The sequence below is a fragment of the Cryptococcus depauperatus genome, chromosome 3 (genome assembly GCF_001720195.1).
Source record: "Cryptococcus depauperatus CBS 7841 chromosome 3, complete sequence".
Lineage (NCBI taxonomy): Eukaryota > Fungi > Basidiomycota > Tremellomycetes > Tremellales > Cryptococcaceae > Cryptococcus > Cryptococcus depauperatus.
This window is the reverse complement of record NC_089470.1, coordinates 2,391,588-2,407,482: the sequence shown is the minus strand read 5'-3', so window position 1 is coordinate 2,407,482 and position 15,895 is coordinate 2,391,588. Positions and strand designations below refer to the sequence as shown.

Sequence of the window (15,895 nt, the reverse complement as noted above, 5' to 3'; positions counted from 1 at the left end):
TGCCAAACCTATTTCAATGCCACTTATTATTTCTGAGATCCTTTCTATCCTTCCTGGACACTCTTTTGCTGACATCTTTCTAACATTGTACTCGATTCTGGAAACCTTTTACTCGTTGATGTTTTTTTTGTAGATCTTACCAATCAATACACTATATGAAAATCACAGGCATTTCATCTTTGATCAGTCCTCCCAAAGCACTAATACCATCTCGCCAATGGAGGTAAGCAGATGAATGCCCAAAAAGCAGCAAGATCGAATACCATGAGCGTCCAATGAAGCTCATCCATGGCTCTGAATCTAGATTATATCATACTGAAGAAACAGTATACATGCGGTTTTTGGAGGAAGAGTTTTTATTTACCTCGTTACTGGTAGGTAAAGGCTTCAAAAACAAAGTCTGTTGATGCCATGCCATCAATTTTTTATTTCGCATACAGTCTCTCTAATGTGGCTATCTGACGATAGCGATATAACGCAGAGATCAGAGCTACAAACATAACAGGTGCCGTTGCTTGTAGTAATATAACGTAGTGTTATCACGCTCAATCATCTGCCAAGCTCACCTTGACTATGAACAAGATACAACAGTATGAAAACTTGAAAGCTTTGGCAAAGCTCCAAACCTATTGTCAAGAATTGAGCTATGTGTTGAAGCTTTGAGCTTGAGACTTTGGGATAAGATTGGCTTCATTGAGCAATGTGTAGCTGGAGTAGACAAAGACAGCTATTTAGATTGGTTTTCTTGGGATCTATCAACAATGAGTCCTTTATTGTATCTTCTCACCTTCTAGCACTGTCATTCAACCATCCCACCTCCTCAAAATACACTATCTCCTCACCTTCCCCTCTCCATCATCCTGACATCTCTCTCAATTCTTACTTTCTTTTAGCGACTTTAAAAGACGATCACATTAGCTAAGCATCGTTTCCTATCTGCAATTTTCTACGAGTGATCAAAAAACTACCAGTTTATAGTTCCTTCACTTAAGATGAAAAGTACCAAACTAGGTGATGGCACAATGTCGCTAGTCTCATTAGCCTTTCGCTTCGCTGATAACGGCTCATTGATGCTATCAGAGATGATGTATAGCATAAATATTAGACAACTAGTATATAAAACGATATAGAAATGTTACCAAACGCCCAAAAGAATATTCTTGTCAACATCTCATACAGTATTGTTCTGATTTACTATCTGTCCTTGATTGGTGTATCCTTCTTTCTACTTTTCGCCCATGAGTAACCCATTCCAATCCGACACCAGCTTTTCATAATGTCCTCGGCGACCTCCCTTGTAACACCTTTACCTCCTCTCTCCACCTCGTAAGCCTCAATTAGCCCTACACGAAGCGCCCTGTAAGCCGTCCTCGTCCAACCGAGATTTGTCAATTTTTTGGCCCAATATTCCGCAATCAAGTCTAAAGAATTTCCTTGCCATTCAAATATCACAGCATCTCCAAAGTCATCCACTGGAATGCCTTGAATGCGAAACCGATTGATACCTCTGTCTTTCAGATGACCCTCATTGATCCATCTGACAGCTTCTTCAAACCTTTTAACGGGTACACGTTGAGACCATTGAAGGTAATGAGGCCTTCCTTTCCATCGAGTATATTCAGTGGGTGACTGTGACATTGGAAAATATTCCGTAACATTGATGTTGGGTGCAGGCCCATAAGGATTGGTGATGTTGGGATGAAAATTACCATTGGAAGGCATGCGACTATCATCGATGGCGGCATAAACTGGCGTCAGCCTATCACTAGCGTGATGATTTTTGCTTGCAGGGTCTTTTATGAGCTGTTTTGAGGCTGAATCAAGTCTTTCCACTACTTTGACATTCGTTGGATGGATATTGAAAGTGAATTCTTGTGAATTGGTCTTTTCTGATACAAGGCAGTTCTCGGCGAAAATACACCGGCAGACGGGACAACCAAGCTGCGAAGAGCAAGTTGATTGTTGTGAAGATTCTGCAATGGGTTGAGACAGTGTGGGCGATAAGTTGAGACAGTATTCTTTCTCATCGCGAAGAGATTCGTTAACGTTGCTCATCAAAATTGCGCCAATGTCGTTTGGTGCTCTATTCAAAACTTGAGATTTTTGGATCTTTTGTTGGAGCACTATCAGTTCAACGCCACCAATGGTCAATGCTTGAAACGAATTTGATTTCTGGACAGAAGAGAGACTCATAATACCATTATCTGGCATATTTACGGGTCGGCTGCTTTCAAGGGGATGGCGTGCGGCAATGGTCTGGATACAGGAGAGAGACGCTGGATAAATATGTTCAGCGGCTGTCGAGAGCAGGTCCGATTGTTGCAAGTTGTCGCAGTATTGAAATTGACCCAATGGGACGTAAGGATATTCCCTATTGAAGGTTTTGCAATGGATCCAAGGATCCGACAAAGCATCAGTAAGCCCATGAAATGGGTGACTTTGGGCCATCTGCGGAACCAGAGTTTGACGAGACTTGACGATATTAGTGTAAGTGACAAATTATCCACGTCCAAATTTTTGAGTCCAACTACTTACGACTGTGACCGCCTCTGGCTGGCCTGTATACATCATGCTGAGGCTGAGTAAAGGATTATATTTGTTGTCACCTTCATAATTGTTTTATAAGATATAAATGCAGATAAAAGATAAATCGTGTGGCAAATAAATATTTGGAGCTTTTTAAAAGATGACTAAATGATACCGCTACTTTGACGCGTCAAGTCGCGTCAGCCACTCATTATGTAAAAGTTCTAGTATACAATAGGCGGGGCCCCGCTCAGTCTGTGAAAGAGTGGAGTGTATTAAAAGCAGAAATATTTGAGAATTTATTTATTTTCGATTTTTTTGTTGAATTCATTTCAGGTATAACCCAAAAAGAGCTCATGAAATTCAAGATGAGTGACGATAAAATACGACAAATACAAGGATATTCAAGACCTTGTTGGTCACAGTGTCGTAGTTTGGTGAAGGAAAAGCTGTTCTTATTGAGTATCGCCATTACAACTCCATGCAAGTTTGTTCACTGCTTCGAGCTTTCTTTTCCCTTCAAGTTTTCTCTGCCTCGGGATGAGTGACAGTAATTCATACCACTGTAGTCAGACTACTGGGCTAATCTCTGCTTTAGGTTTTAACGAAAAGCTCTCCAGGTCGATACTCTTTGATTGCATCCTAAGTTGATATTCGCTCGAGATATCAGTCAGTTTTTGCAAACGAAGGTTACATAACCTATGCCTATCTAGGTGTCAAGATGTGGGATTGGTTCTTGGGCTTTGAGCTGGTGGCCTTGGAAGGAGAGGGTAGCTTCGTTAAGAGGTATCTATTTAGAATAAATGAAGACAGCTATCCCAATCCATTCGCTGGGGAGCTATGAACAGGAAGACCTTCCTTGTATCTCTGACGCTTCTGTTATAGTCAATCAACTATAACATGACTAAGGCGTACAAAATAACTTGTGCTTGTGTTACAGTTCCACTGTAACCTCTTACGGAGATGGAGAAAAGTCCGAAGGTGGAGGTTGGTGTATATAGTTATCGTGACCTGTATCTTTGTCCTTTCTTTTATATTTCTATCAATGCAAGTCCGAAAGTAATTTAAAAATCTCTAGGCCTGTTATTGAGTATAACCAACACATACATAATCTAGAATCGAGAACCTAGAAACAATTTAAGAAAACCGAGGAATCCTTCAACCTGCGCTAAAGACTACTAAGAGCAGGCCGTGACAGTTTGACTCTCCTTTGCCAGCCATCGTCCTGACAGCTCACTTGATCTAGAAATGACGAGGTCGCAGGATCAAGGTTGGTAGACAACCCAGGTAGATTATCGGATGACAGGCACTGTCAAGTTATGGCTTGCATGTATAGAGAAAAGAAAATCAAAGATATAGATTGAACTCCTTCATATCTCCAGACAGGTTCAATCCACAAGTCACGCAAGGCTCCTCTGGCACGCCTAATTCTGCTAACGTAGATCGTCCAAAGATACCTTACTTTGACAGGCATACTCTTAGCCATTCTTTTCATTCTCCATACATCCCATACATTCTTCAAACGACTTTGCGATAGTCTCCCAGTGACGACTCGGCATAGATTTGTGATATCGAGTGGCTCTTAAGAGGCCCAGCATATACTTGGGAGTGATTCCCCCAATCATGTATAGCGGTGCTGCATGTAGGTCCATAACAGAGCGGCCTGCCACACCATCCGATCCGTGAATATCATCGGAGTCAACCTTGGATAATGATAGAGGATTTACAGATGTATGAAAAGTCATTGTCATCAGTTTTGCTGGACACTGCAGATGCTGTTGAGAATTATGACTTACAGGTCCCCATACCCAGGGCTTTGCGTTTCTCAAGGCGCTACCAGCCAGCTTGATATTGTCCAATTCTGAGGCAATAAGAAAGACATCGTGAGGCTCAATGACTTTATCGGCTAACCATTCCAAAAGAGCAAGTCTGAAAGCCAAGATGATAGGGGCACAATCGTACTTGACGAGGAATTTCAGGGTCAATCTGCAAAGCTTTCCAAGTGCGTGTTTACCTTCTTCGGGTACAACTGGAACATTTCCATAGACGAAATCCAGATACAGGCGAATGACGGTAGAGCTTTCGATCTCTGTGTCGTGTAAGACAATGCCCTCATTGTTTACTTCAGAGTCACAAGTCTCTAGCATGGAGCAAAACACACGGCTTTTCATTCATTAGAAGCCGCAGACAAAAACATCAAGACTCTTGCCCAAACGTACCTTGAGCTTTGGAGGCAGTAAGGGTGAACCATGAAAACGGTACCGTCACTAGCGATGAGTTTAATGTCGCCTTTGGTTTCTTCATGTTGCGAGTTTTCTTCAACCTTTGGATCGTCTTCCATGCTAAAAGATGTTGTTTTTAGAGATAAATAAAATAAAGAAATATAACGATGACATTGGAGGTAGTCATTTCTAAATAGGACCCATTGTACGTTGTACATCAGAATTGGCTACCTCCTTAGGCAACGTCACGTGATCTTTATCTGGGTCGAATCTTAGCTTTGAAGACTCTCCATACATGACCCGCACATCTCAATCATCCTAAACTTGTACTTGCTGCATTTCTTCATACCTCTTATTACAAGCAAGATAGCTGCATAATAATCTACAAGCATGTTCAGGTATAGTGACCGCCAACGTCTTTCGCGAAAAATCGAAGATGACATTGCCAAATACGCACCTTATCGGCATATTGAAGTGGTCTGTCACTTCATTCTTCGTCTTAAACATTATTCCATCCAGTAATTTGTACGTACAGTATCTGTTTCGGCGTCTTTGGCAGCGGAATGGACTACCACCTATGATCTACCGGAGGCTAGATGCGCCTACAAACCGCTTGTCCAATATTCAGTCGAGACACTTCTTGAAGTCTTGGTCATTCGAAACACATCTTACGACGGTTTGTCAGTCTTTCAAGGATATCATTTCAGAAAAACGACTCTACCGTCAACACTATTACTCCAAACAACCAAGACAGCACAAACATGTTCATAGGTCAGCTCTTTCCTGTTCAAACTCTCTACTCCTGATATGTATACCTCCAAAAAATGAATCCCTCAAGACTTGGAACTGGCTGTGGATGTTGATTAAACGTGTCCTACCGAATTTGGGATTTTTGGCCCAGTAAAAAAGTAAAATTGGGAAGAATGGGAAGTTGACGCGTCATCTTGGGACATTTATTACTTCGTTTTTCGCGTTTTATGCATTATTACTCTTTCCACTTTATAACTTGTTCTCTTCATTCTTTCTTCTTGATTTTTTGTCCGTAATTGTACCACTAGCAACCACTATTAATACAAGTATAATTGAAGCTCTGTATAGAAAGTTAAAGTACAATGGGGCGTCGACTGGAAGACGCTTCATGCGCAATTTGCATTGACTCTCTCTTTACAAAGCGAGACGATTTGGATGATATCGTTCCCATAGCAACTTGCGAGTGTGGTGAGTGACTAATTGAACTTGGTAGACAGCACTAACATTTGACAGGCCACGTCTTTCACGAACCATGCCTTCGAGAGTGGTTTCGTACTCAGTCTGAGGCATATATTGCCGCTGCTCGTTCAACGGGCATCCCTGGCAGACATGGCTCGCCAACTCTATCAGACGCTCCTGTTGAATGCCCATCATGCCGAGCGGAATGCTTCGCCAACCCTGAAACCGGCGAACCATTGATCCATCGATTATTCATCACATTTGACGGCAGCTCCAGTAGTGTCGGGCTGTCATCTTCACCTATTACTTCCACATTCAATAGGAAAGGAAAGCGGAAAGAACAGGAAATTTTTGGCCTTGCGAGACGAGCCAAAGGTTTGGCGGAAGAAGTCAAAGATCTGAACGCGAGCAGTACAGACGAAGATGTACAAAGAATGCTGAATAGGGCAGATACGTTAGCAGAAGATTTAGAAATGTCTGCCAAGGCAAGCAGCGGAATAAAGGTTGGTAATTGACTAGTCACAATCCGGCCGCTTACCGTGCTGCTATCATCTTTTGCAGACATATGCAGAAGGACTTACAGCTGCTATTAACAAGCTTCGAGCTTCGCTGGAGTCACATCCATTAATTGCGAACCTCCAAGCCCGTATTTTTGAATTAGAGGAAATTATCAAAGAGCACAATAACTCGATGCGGGTCATCATCCCTAGCGAGGTCCGTAAAGCCAAGGAAGCTGAGCAAGCAAAATTAGGGAAAAAGGTCAAGCAGATCAGGGATGAGTTAGAAGCTATACAACGAGAGCTGGAAAGAGAAAAGGTTGCCAGAAGAGCGAGCAAAAAGGAGATGGATGTTAGGGCAAAAGAGAATGAAAAGATCATTGCAGACCTAAAGCGGTAATTGGGTCTTTGACATGAGATGGAATAGTATTAATATTTTTGGTAGACAGATTGAGCTTGAAGTCAAAGAACGGGAAGATCTTCAATCAGCTTTACAAGAAAGAGGAAAACTGCTCAAAATGTATCATACAAAAGTACGTTCATCACATCCAGCATATCATTGAATGCTTTTTAACGCTCTATAGAACGAATCTCGCAAAGAGCTTAAGACCAGGCTGAAAGTATTAGAAAGTGAAAACGCTCATCTCAAAGACGCACTGAAAGCAGCTTTTGCTCCACATGATACAGATTCTTTTCGAGGGCAGCATCCTTCCTCACACGTACCAGACCAGTCGTCTGACTTTGAAGGAGATTTCAGCATTGAAGAGATCCCTGCTTGTTCTGTACCCCAAAAAAAGAGTCTCAACCCTCCCTACCATATCTCAAGCAAGTACGAAGATGAATCTTTGCTCATAGAAATACCGTCATCTCAGGATGATTCGCTTCGACAGGCCAGTCCAAAACGAAAAGAGCCTGAATGTAGGCATCATCCTACAGCGAGAACAATCTCATTTGATCTTGAGGAAGGACTGAAACGCCGAAAGCCAAACAAGAGCAAATACTTTGCTGCTTTAGACAATCAAGAGAAAAACAAAGCTTCATGTGGACAAGAAATGAAACTTGGTTCCTTCAATTCAAGTGACGAAGGAAACAGAAAATTAGCAAGCCGGGGCGAACATCTGTCCTACATGAATACAAAAAATCCTTTTGTCAGGCAACGCAACGTCTTGACTGATCGAAAATTTGCTAGGCCTCCACTCCAGTGGAAGACTTGTGTCTCGCCTGATGTTCTCGTTCCAGATTCTTCTCCTCCAATGTCGCCCAGACGCAATCAACATATTTTGGTAACTTCTAGTCCCAGTCCTGAGCATACAGAGCCTTCATCTGTACGCAAGCCATTGGAAGAAACACATCTCACAAGTGCTGGTATCACTAACCAAACTTCTTTATCTACACTGAAGAGGAAAGACTCGGGAAAGGACAAGGCCGGACAGAACATAATCGATTTTCTTGGCATGAGGGACGCAAACGGTCGACCCAAGACCGGTGTTAGATTGGTCACTGGGCGACAAATTCACAAAAGATTATAGCAAACACCGCTTGCTCGCATTCAAATGAAAAGAACCCCGTTGCGATATACTAAAAATTAGCGATTGTATACTTGGACAGCCTTATTCACATGTATCTTATTATTCTGATTATTGTCTACAGTGCAAGCCTTCTGTATTAGCCGAATGTATTTGAGAGACGAATTAAACAAATTTACGGCCTCAACAGGTGTTTGGTGATTGATGAGATTTTAAAATGAAACTCGCTTGGATTGCACCCCAATGCTACTTGTTATTGAAGTGTATGTTGTAACTCGTTGTGCCTTTTGCTTCTCTCTGCTTTACACTTTCAGAGCTATATCATTTCCTCTTCATCGATGCCACTAAGGCGAATGAGGAGTACCTTTAATGCTTGCCAGCTTCTCTCCTATTATCCTATTTTTCTGGGACATCTACTACTACTACCATCAGAAATTATGGCGCTACTTACTCTCTAAAGTTGTCTACTCGTATAATTCTATTCATACATAGTTGTTCTGACAACACCTCCCGACATGGTTGACCTTGAACGCTTGGCTATGAAACTAAGTCTTCAATGATTCTTGAGGTAAATACTAAATTTACCAGGAATTGCTTATTCCCGACTGTAAAAGCGATGATAATGAGGTTGGTGACATAGCTAATGATTTAAATCTGCCCATCTCGTTGCTTAAACCTTACTCTTCCATGTCTAATGCTTGTTGGGATATAAATACAGTTGGCATGGCCATCAACTCTTATACAAATAGTTTAAGTTTATCATGACATGTATCATCAACACTTTTCCTCTTTCTCAGTCATTGCCACATCTATTCTCCAAACTCATTCGCAACTTTTCTTGATGATCATCACAGTGTATTGTACCCTATCCTTGTCATATACAATGCATCACCTGAACCCAGCCTAGTTTACCCAAAAAAATGAAAAAGATAAAGATAAAGTCTTCACACAACTCAAACGTAACCAGAGAAAAAAAAAGCAAAGCAAAGCACAAATATAACGATGAAACAACGGGAAATACTATAGTTCAGGCAAAGATCACCTCTCATTGAAACCTTGATTGGAACTCAGCAGACATTTGAATAATGTTTTGAGCCTCATTAGCACAATATGTTCTTTCAGATAATGTTCGAGTGGTCCATGCCCGTTGTGACCTCAGCACAGCAGACTGCCAAAAAGTTAATAAAGGTCTTTGTTAAGCTATGAAGTAGCTCACCTGCTGCGCGGCGAAATTCCTACAATACCTGTCAAACACATCTTTCTGCTCTTCCATTGCATCCAGCAATCCCTCTAGATCCTGCAAAGGGCCTTCTAAACCGTCAACGGCCAGGATGGCTTGCATCTCCCTCTTTGACCTGCCTCTTCTTGAAGTGTTCTCACTCACATGCTGGCGCATATTATCTTGCATTGTCTCAACAATCCTTTTCGTTTCTCTGAGAATTCGCCCAGCTTGGGTATAGTTTTTTCGAGATGCGATAAGTAAAGCCCGGGTGAACATATCTGATGCGAGCAATTCCATTCGTCTACGAACGATGCCTGGGTCGGCAGGAGTGGATGATGATGTCGATCGAGGAAGGATGGCGATAGTGAGTAATTCAGGATGGGGAAGACGGGCAACTGACCGCCCGACAGAAGGATCTCGAAAGGCTAGGTCGACCTCACAAACTGGTACCTCATCGACTGCGTCCTCGTAGGCGTTTTCTCTAAGAGCGGAGATGGAATCGCTAACAGAAAGAACGTCCATGCCAACGTTTGAACTGGGCGTACGCCCGAAGGAAGAGCCGCATCTCTGGCTGACAGACTCCGAGAGATGTTCAGACTCGCTTGACCCTTCTCCCGAATACCTTTGTTCTTGCGGTCCATCCAACTCTAATTCAACAATGATTTCTCGCTTATCACCAAATCTCAGTTCTTGCAGCTCAATATCGAGATCTTTGGTTGCTCCGCCTATCATGACAGTTTGCGTGGTACCCTGCACCCTGACTACTTTAAAGTCATTCTCGACACACGAAACGTGCAGCTTGACATTGTCCATAGCAACAGACATCATCCCTCCGATAATACCCGCCAAGGTCTCTCGCAAGTGGTACCACTCTTTGACAAAAGTGTATGTTCCGACGGTGTGATTGGTTACTATCCACAGAGGTGAAGGGTCGTGAGAGCGGCCGTAGCCAACAGCATAGACAGGCAAGTTGGCAGCGTCAAGTCGGGCCGTGACGAGGTCCATCTGAGGACGCTTGATCATATCTGCAGTGTCACTAACAATAATCATACTAGAAAGTGGGTTTTTGCTTTTTCGTTGGAGAACAACGTCGAGCGCAACATTCATAGCCGTGACGACGTCAAGCTTCTCGTCAGCTCCAGCAGGTACCTCGAACTCGTCTTTTTCCTGTTTACCAGCTCCTAGGGTCTCGACAAAGGCCTCGAGACGTTTCCGACTAGTATACCGCATAGTGGAGAGGAAAGGTGTTTTTCGGAGAGTGCCATTAATGCCCATCTCACAGGAAACAAGAGAGACCCGATCTCTGGGCCCAAAGAGGCTAAGTAAAAACTCGAGGGATGATCGCATAAGTTTTACTTTGAGAGGCGTGCTCTGAGAGGGATTGAATGCTGGAAGGGAAAGAACAATGACAACATCGAGAGGAGTATGCACTGGTGCAAGAGGACGGTTGTAAGCCAAGTCCCCTGGTGAGGGCTCTCGATGACTCTGCGGTGACTCGGGCGAGAAAGCTGCGGATACTGGCGTTGCGTTATAGGACCCAGTAGGACTTGACAGATCGGGATAGCTGTTAATCCGGCTTGGACTTCGCCTTGGTGCGCCAGCACCAAGCAATTTTGCGATACGGTCCTTTGGCACTCTCTTGTTTTCGTCCATCAACCTCTTCAGCGTGATCTTCCAGTTTTCAAAACTGCTCTTTTCCTTGAATGTCAACACAAACGACTCTAAGGACTCTTCCTCCATCAGAATTGCAAGACTGAGATCGCCGCGCGACGTGTTTTCAACGACACGTGTGACATGACGAAGATATATCCGGCCCTTAACCTTGAGCACTGCCCGGGAAGAGTGACCAGAGTGTTCGCTGCGAATGGAACTCGCCGAAGAAAATATCTGTCGGAATCCTGACTTTTTCTCCTCGGCCACGCACATGAGCGCTTCTTGAAAGAGATAGACGTGAAAATCGCGAGCGAGAGAGTCTTTACGGACAGTGAGAATATCAAAGAGCCTCAACGAACCAAACGAATCAATGCTGAGCTGCTTTGGATCGACGATACGATTCTTGAGGTCCTGCACGACATGGGCAAAGGGATCTGGTGTGGGCAAATTTTGGGCAGGTGGGCTTGAAGACATATCATCTGCCGATACAGGAGATGGAGGAAGTTGCGGCGAGGATCTGCCGTCGTCTGTTTCCCTCCTAGCAGCAGGATACTTGCCTCTACCTGGCGCCTGCGGTACTTCGACAGTGATCATGGTGGTAATCGTCTGCTTTCCTTTCTTGTTTCTCGAGATGGTTGAGAATTCCGATCTGATGGAGAGAGATGGGACGACGACTTTGAGTTGCTGCCCTTCTGGCAGATGATAACGAGAGCTCTCGATAGGATCATCAGAAGTTGGATCGGACGGTGAATGCAGCTGTCCATGGCTGCTGTTGGAACGTATTGAAGGTGCAGGCAGCAGGTTTCGAGATCCTTTGGTCTGACCCATCATCGCAGCGAGTTCTACAAACATTAGCCCACGACACAACTTTAAAACTCACTGTCTCGCTTCGTCGGACCATCTGCCAGCTTCATTGGCTGACGACACACCCCACATACACCAAGCACCTTTCGTGAGTCGTCAGGGGGAACACTTCCATAGACATGGGAAAAGCACTCCTACAATCCATCAGCAAGGGCCAAGTCGAAACAACCTACCTCGTGCAGAGCGTGTCCACACTCTGGAACAATCGGAGGCTTCTCACCCGGCAAGCGGTATCGAAACCCCATGGGCTCGACACAGACCGGACAGGTGATTTCATTACTGTCGTCTTCAGTCGAGACGAGCGCCGCAGACTGTGCCATCTTGGGCTCAAGCAATGGATTGACAGAATCTGAGAATGTTACGCGACGGAGCGACGGGGCCTCTGTGCCCAACGGCGGCGAAGAAGGATGGAGGACAGCGTTTGCAAACGGATGTATCTTGGCGTGCTCCACCAAAAGGTTTGAACGGTCTCGAAAGTAACTCGAGGGTGCGGACCGGTTAGTGGCCTTACTGACGAGCGTGTTCAACGAAGGCTGTCGCGTCGGACGTGTACAGCCTTCCTCAAATACCGTCTCGATATCTGGCTTTTCACTACTACTCCAAAATCCGTGGCCACGAAACGACGAGTCGGCCGTCGTGTACGAATAAATTGAGCTGACCTCTGAGCCAGAGAACGTGAGTTTTGAAAATCGTCGTGAGCCTGCAGAGGAATTTCCCAACGACTTGTCGTCTTGACCACTGAACGCCCTCACGAATGATGGTGTCTTATGATAAAAAGGATGATTTCTTGACGGTGGCGAGGTATCTCAACAAAGGAGTCAGCATTTAAGGAAAGGACAGATAGATGAGAGAGAGTGAGCGCGCGTTGTATGACAGGGACGCGTTTGTTGTGTATGTGGAAGTGTTGTATACAGACGGCTTCACTTACCCTGCCAGTCCCTAGAACAATGATAAGCCATCGTCCAACAATGCCCGCGTCTATCGTTTTCAAAGAATAGATGCAAAAGAGAAATTTTTCTTCTATCTATTGTGTCTCCATATAGCTGCTCCAACGAGGTCCGTGCATTCCTTTGGCCAGCGAGAACGGGGGTATCATTCGAGATCATATTCGGGTGAGCCAAATGTGCAGCATATGGCGGCGATGTCCGCTTTTCTTTTGACTTCCGTTTGAGTGTGTGAACGGATAGACAGATGGGATAGAAGATAGACAGATGAACAGACGGACAGATGGATGGATGGATGTGTGTAACTCCAGGCGCAACCCTTATGGCTTGTCACCTCTGGACAGACGCACATGGCGAGGGAAATGTGTTTACGGTCGGCAAAATAAATGTAATGGGTGGTTATTCAGTAAGCGGCCAGCGTATATGTCTATGCATCCGTCGTCTATAAAGTGAGAATGGTGAGTCTAGCATGGGTCATGTCTTCAACGTCTATGGGATGCCTCTCAAATGGGCCAGGGCGGTAGGCGCCGGCGTACGGTCGTAACGAGATACGATACAAGTGATACACTGAGCGATGGGACGCAGTGAGCGTATGAGCAGTACATGCGTGAGTGTTAGTGCCCGACAGGGCTTGACCCGAATCTCCCAAATAGCATTTCTCCTACGCCGCTGCCGATGATAACAGAGATGGTCCACCATATGTTGAACGTCATGACAACCAGCCTGGTGGAGTTGTCAGTCGAGTAGCTGGAGGCTACACAGGCTGGAGGAATATGACTCACATGAGTAGGTAGTGGACGGCGACTTGAAGAGCTTGCAAGAGTCCTCGAGGAACATCCACAGTCCATCTAAAAGGCCTGCTCCAGCGGCCTTGTCTTCCAGGATCCAGCGTTCTTCGAACTGCTCTTGGTAGATGTGTGTGGAGCTCGCCTCGCTCGACTGCCTTTTCTTTTTGTTTCTCGTTCTGTGCCTCGTTTTCTGTGGTCGGTTGAGAACCCTCAGCAGGGTTGTAGGAAGACGTAAGATAGCCTCGGGCGGTCGAGGCGGTGTAGGGCGCTACGTCTTCCATATCGGCATCCTTGTCGACGGGCAAGTTGAACTGCGAGACCGAGTTGTAAGCTTTTTGAATAGAAGGCCGGCGACTGAGCGAGGTGGGAGCAGACAGTGACGTAGATTGTCCGTCTGATTGTTCCAGACGGCCGGCAGAAGTTGGCCTTGCATATCCAATCAAACTGAGATGATTGAGATGAGATCAAATGTTGGGTAAGAGTACGCACCCTCTTCTCCAGGAAGAGTCGCAAGCCCTTCTAAAGGCTACCAAGTATCTTTCAAAGACAGCGAAAAGAAACAGGCCGATACAGACGCCCACTGTCGCTCCAGCCGAAGATGGCATCCATGATGCAAACCAGAGCACTGGTCATTGGCTTTGTATAGCTTACTCTACTCACTGTCACCTCCGAGAGATCCATGGAAATACATTTTCATGCCCATACCCATATTGTTACTTGAAGATGGCACTAAGTGGGCTTCAGTAAAGGTTGCAAAGAGCCGTCACCTACTGTTGTCCATGCCAGACATGTCGTGGCCATCGTGTCTCCCTGTAAGGTATGTTGGCATATTTTCAGCGACGGATTACTCACCATACAAGCTGTTGCTCATGATAATGTTGAAATGTACTTTCTCAAAGTTCATCATTCTTATATATTAAGTCATTCCAAACCAGGCACGAGAAAGCGGAGAAATTACAATGTCCGTCAACGAGTCTTTTATACAGACATGAGCCATTTTGCATTTCACTATAAATATCTACAGTTGCCCATTCTTCATTTCTAACCAAACTACAAATGATGTTTTGAAAAGTATTCGACAAGAAGAGGGCTTATCAGGCTGAAATTGGCAGTCTGGTTGGGTATACCCAAACGATCCAATCCCAAAGTACTTGGCCAAGAGTGTCCAAGTCCCTCGACGCTCTATGTCCTCACTCCGCCCTTGGGACAGTCCCCAACTTCCTCTCATACGTCGTCGTGGGCCTACTTGACGTCTGGATCAATCCCGTTGACCAATCCACTTGCCTGCGCAACCGTTTCTCAATGCCCACTCTCAGTGGTAGAAACGCACATCTGGCACTGGACCATGACCTCCAGCATCCGGTGTGCGGCCGTAAAAAGGTGCGACGGTGTCTTCTACCCCATGAATGTGGGGCACAGGTACTCCTCTCCCCGTCTGGCACCCATAAAAGGCAAAGGTGCCTTTTTAAAGAGCAGGATGGACTGGAACATACGCAGCAAATAGAGCGGAAGTGTCTGGTCGGCATACAAGAAGTGACGCAAAGCCACCGCTGTTGAATTTCCCAGAGGCATACAACCTGGTATGATCGTTTGTGTAAGTGGAACAGATGGTGTTGATGGTATCATGAACGTAGGCAATCTAAAAGCTAAAGTCAACCCAACACACCCAATTGTCAGTATGGATAGAGTACTTACGTTGTCCACAATGGTGTTTTCATAGGGCGCACCTGTCTAAATATTTGTCATATATAGTGAGTATTGTTGACACTCTGTAGATAAACATTCAGAAATGGTTTCCATGCAATCCTGAGACTTGGATCCGACAATTCGGTAACTTTTTGCTGCTTTTCGCTGGATCCGCGGACTATGGCATCAGGTCCACATCAGCATACCCTTAACCATTGAGAACATATGGGCGTACCTCCATGAAATCTAGAGATGAGTGGATGCTCTTTGCCGTGGACGTAGTCGGCGGGTACGTTCAAGAGAAACGTCCTCCCCGTGCGAAGAGTGTATGGGATGTTGCCAGTGGCAGGATCTCTCGTGCTGAGAGCATTACCAGCAAAGTCTTTTAACAAGTTTGCTACCAAGCCTTCTCCATCTTTCAATTCATAGGGCGAGGCTAAGGCACTCAAGGTTCTGAGTGCCGCTAATACGTAGAGGCCCAGCATATTTGCTTATAAACAGACAAGAATATAGATATATTTGCCAAATAATTGTCGCCTGTTATACATGAAAGAGTAATAGATGCTATTTTCTAATAATACAGACGATGGAAAGCCGCACATGGATAGTCTTATAGAGTAGTACTCATTGGATGTTTCCTAGAAAAGATGCTCGTCTCCGCCATCTAGTTGACCTTTAAAGGCGGGAAAAATTATGAACATTGTTTGTTTCTGCCCTTTTCACACATGCCTTCTCTTGAAAGAATACAAGAGTTATGC

General features: G+C 44.8%; 6 protein-coding genes across 6 annotated transcripts; 1 reads left to right on the top strand and 5 right to left on the bottom strand.

Moving 5' to 3' along the window:
* Positions 1-1,194: 1,194 nt before the first annotated feature.
* Positions 1,195-2,571, bottom strand: L203_103240 (uncharacterized protein; the record flags this gene model as incomplete). Its single annotated transcript, XM_066212644.1, has 2 exons — positions 1,195-2,472; positions 2,536-2,571. 2 exons carry the CDS (start codon positions 2,569-2,571, stop codon positions 1,195-1,197), a joined length of 1,314 nt encoding a protein of 437 aa, XP_066068741.1.
* A 1,433-nt stretch (positions 2,572-4,004) lies between these two features.
* L203_103239 (uncharacterized protein) lies at positions 4,005-4,867 on the bottom strand (the record flags this gene model as incomplete). Its single annotated transcript, XM_066212643.1, has 3 exons — positions 4,005-4,229; positions 4,323-4,689; positions 4,746-4,867. 3 exons carry the CDS (start codon positions 4,865-4,867, stop codon positions 4,005-4,007), a joined length of 714 nt encoding a protein of 237 aa, XP_066068740.1.
* A 993-nt stretch (positions 4,868-5,860) lies between these two features.
* Positions 5,861-7,983, top strand: L203_103238 (uncharacterized protein; the record flags this gene model as incomplete). The annotated part of the gene is made up of 5 exons (XM_066212642.1): positions 5,861-5,966; positions 6,012-6,460; positions 6,519-6,850; positions 6,900-6,987; positions 7,039-7,983. The coding sequence occupies 5 exons, from the start codon at positions 5,861-5,863 to the stop codon at positions 7,981-7,983; spliced, it is 1,920 nt and encodes a 639-aa protein (XP_066068739.1).
* Positions 7,984-9,025: 1,042 nt separating this feature from the next.
* Positions 9,026-12,678, bottom strand: L203_103237 (uncharacterized protein; the record flags this gene model as incomplete). The annotated part of the gene is made up of 5 exons (XM_066212641.1): positions 9,026-9,148; positions 9,197-11,697; positions 11,754-11,850; positions 11,893-12,524; positions 12,648-12,678. 5 exons carry the CDS (start codon positions 12,676-12,678, stop codon positions 9,026-9,028), a joined length of 3,384 nt encoding a protein of 1,127 aa, XP_066068738.1.
* A 599-nt stretch (positions 12,679-13,277) lies between these two features.
* L203_103236 (uncharacterized protein) lies at positions 13,278-14,322 on the bottom strand (the record flags this gene model as incomplete). Its single annotated transcript, XM_066212640.1, has 6 exons — positions 13,278-13,386; positions 13,446-13,895; positions 13,941-14,031; positions 14,112-14,180; positions 14,223-14,261; positions 14,304-14,322. 6 exons carry the CDS (start codon positions 14,320-14,322, stop codon positions 13,278-13,280), a joined length of 777 nt encoding a protein of 258 aa, XP_066068737.1.
* A 594-nt stretch (positions 14,323-14,916) lies between these two features.
* On the bottom strand, positions 14,917-15,622 carry L203_103235 (uncharacterized protein; the record flags this gene model as incomplete). The annotated part of the gene is made up of 4 exons (XM_066212639.1): positions 14,917-15,090; positions 15,147-15,182; positions 15,233-15,315; positions 15,373-15,622. 4 exons carry the CDS (start codon positions 15,620-15,622, stop codon positions 14,917-14,919), a joined length of 543 nt encoding a protein of 180 aa, XP_066068736.1.
* Positions 15,623-15,895: the final 273 nt, after the last annotated feature.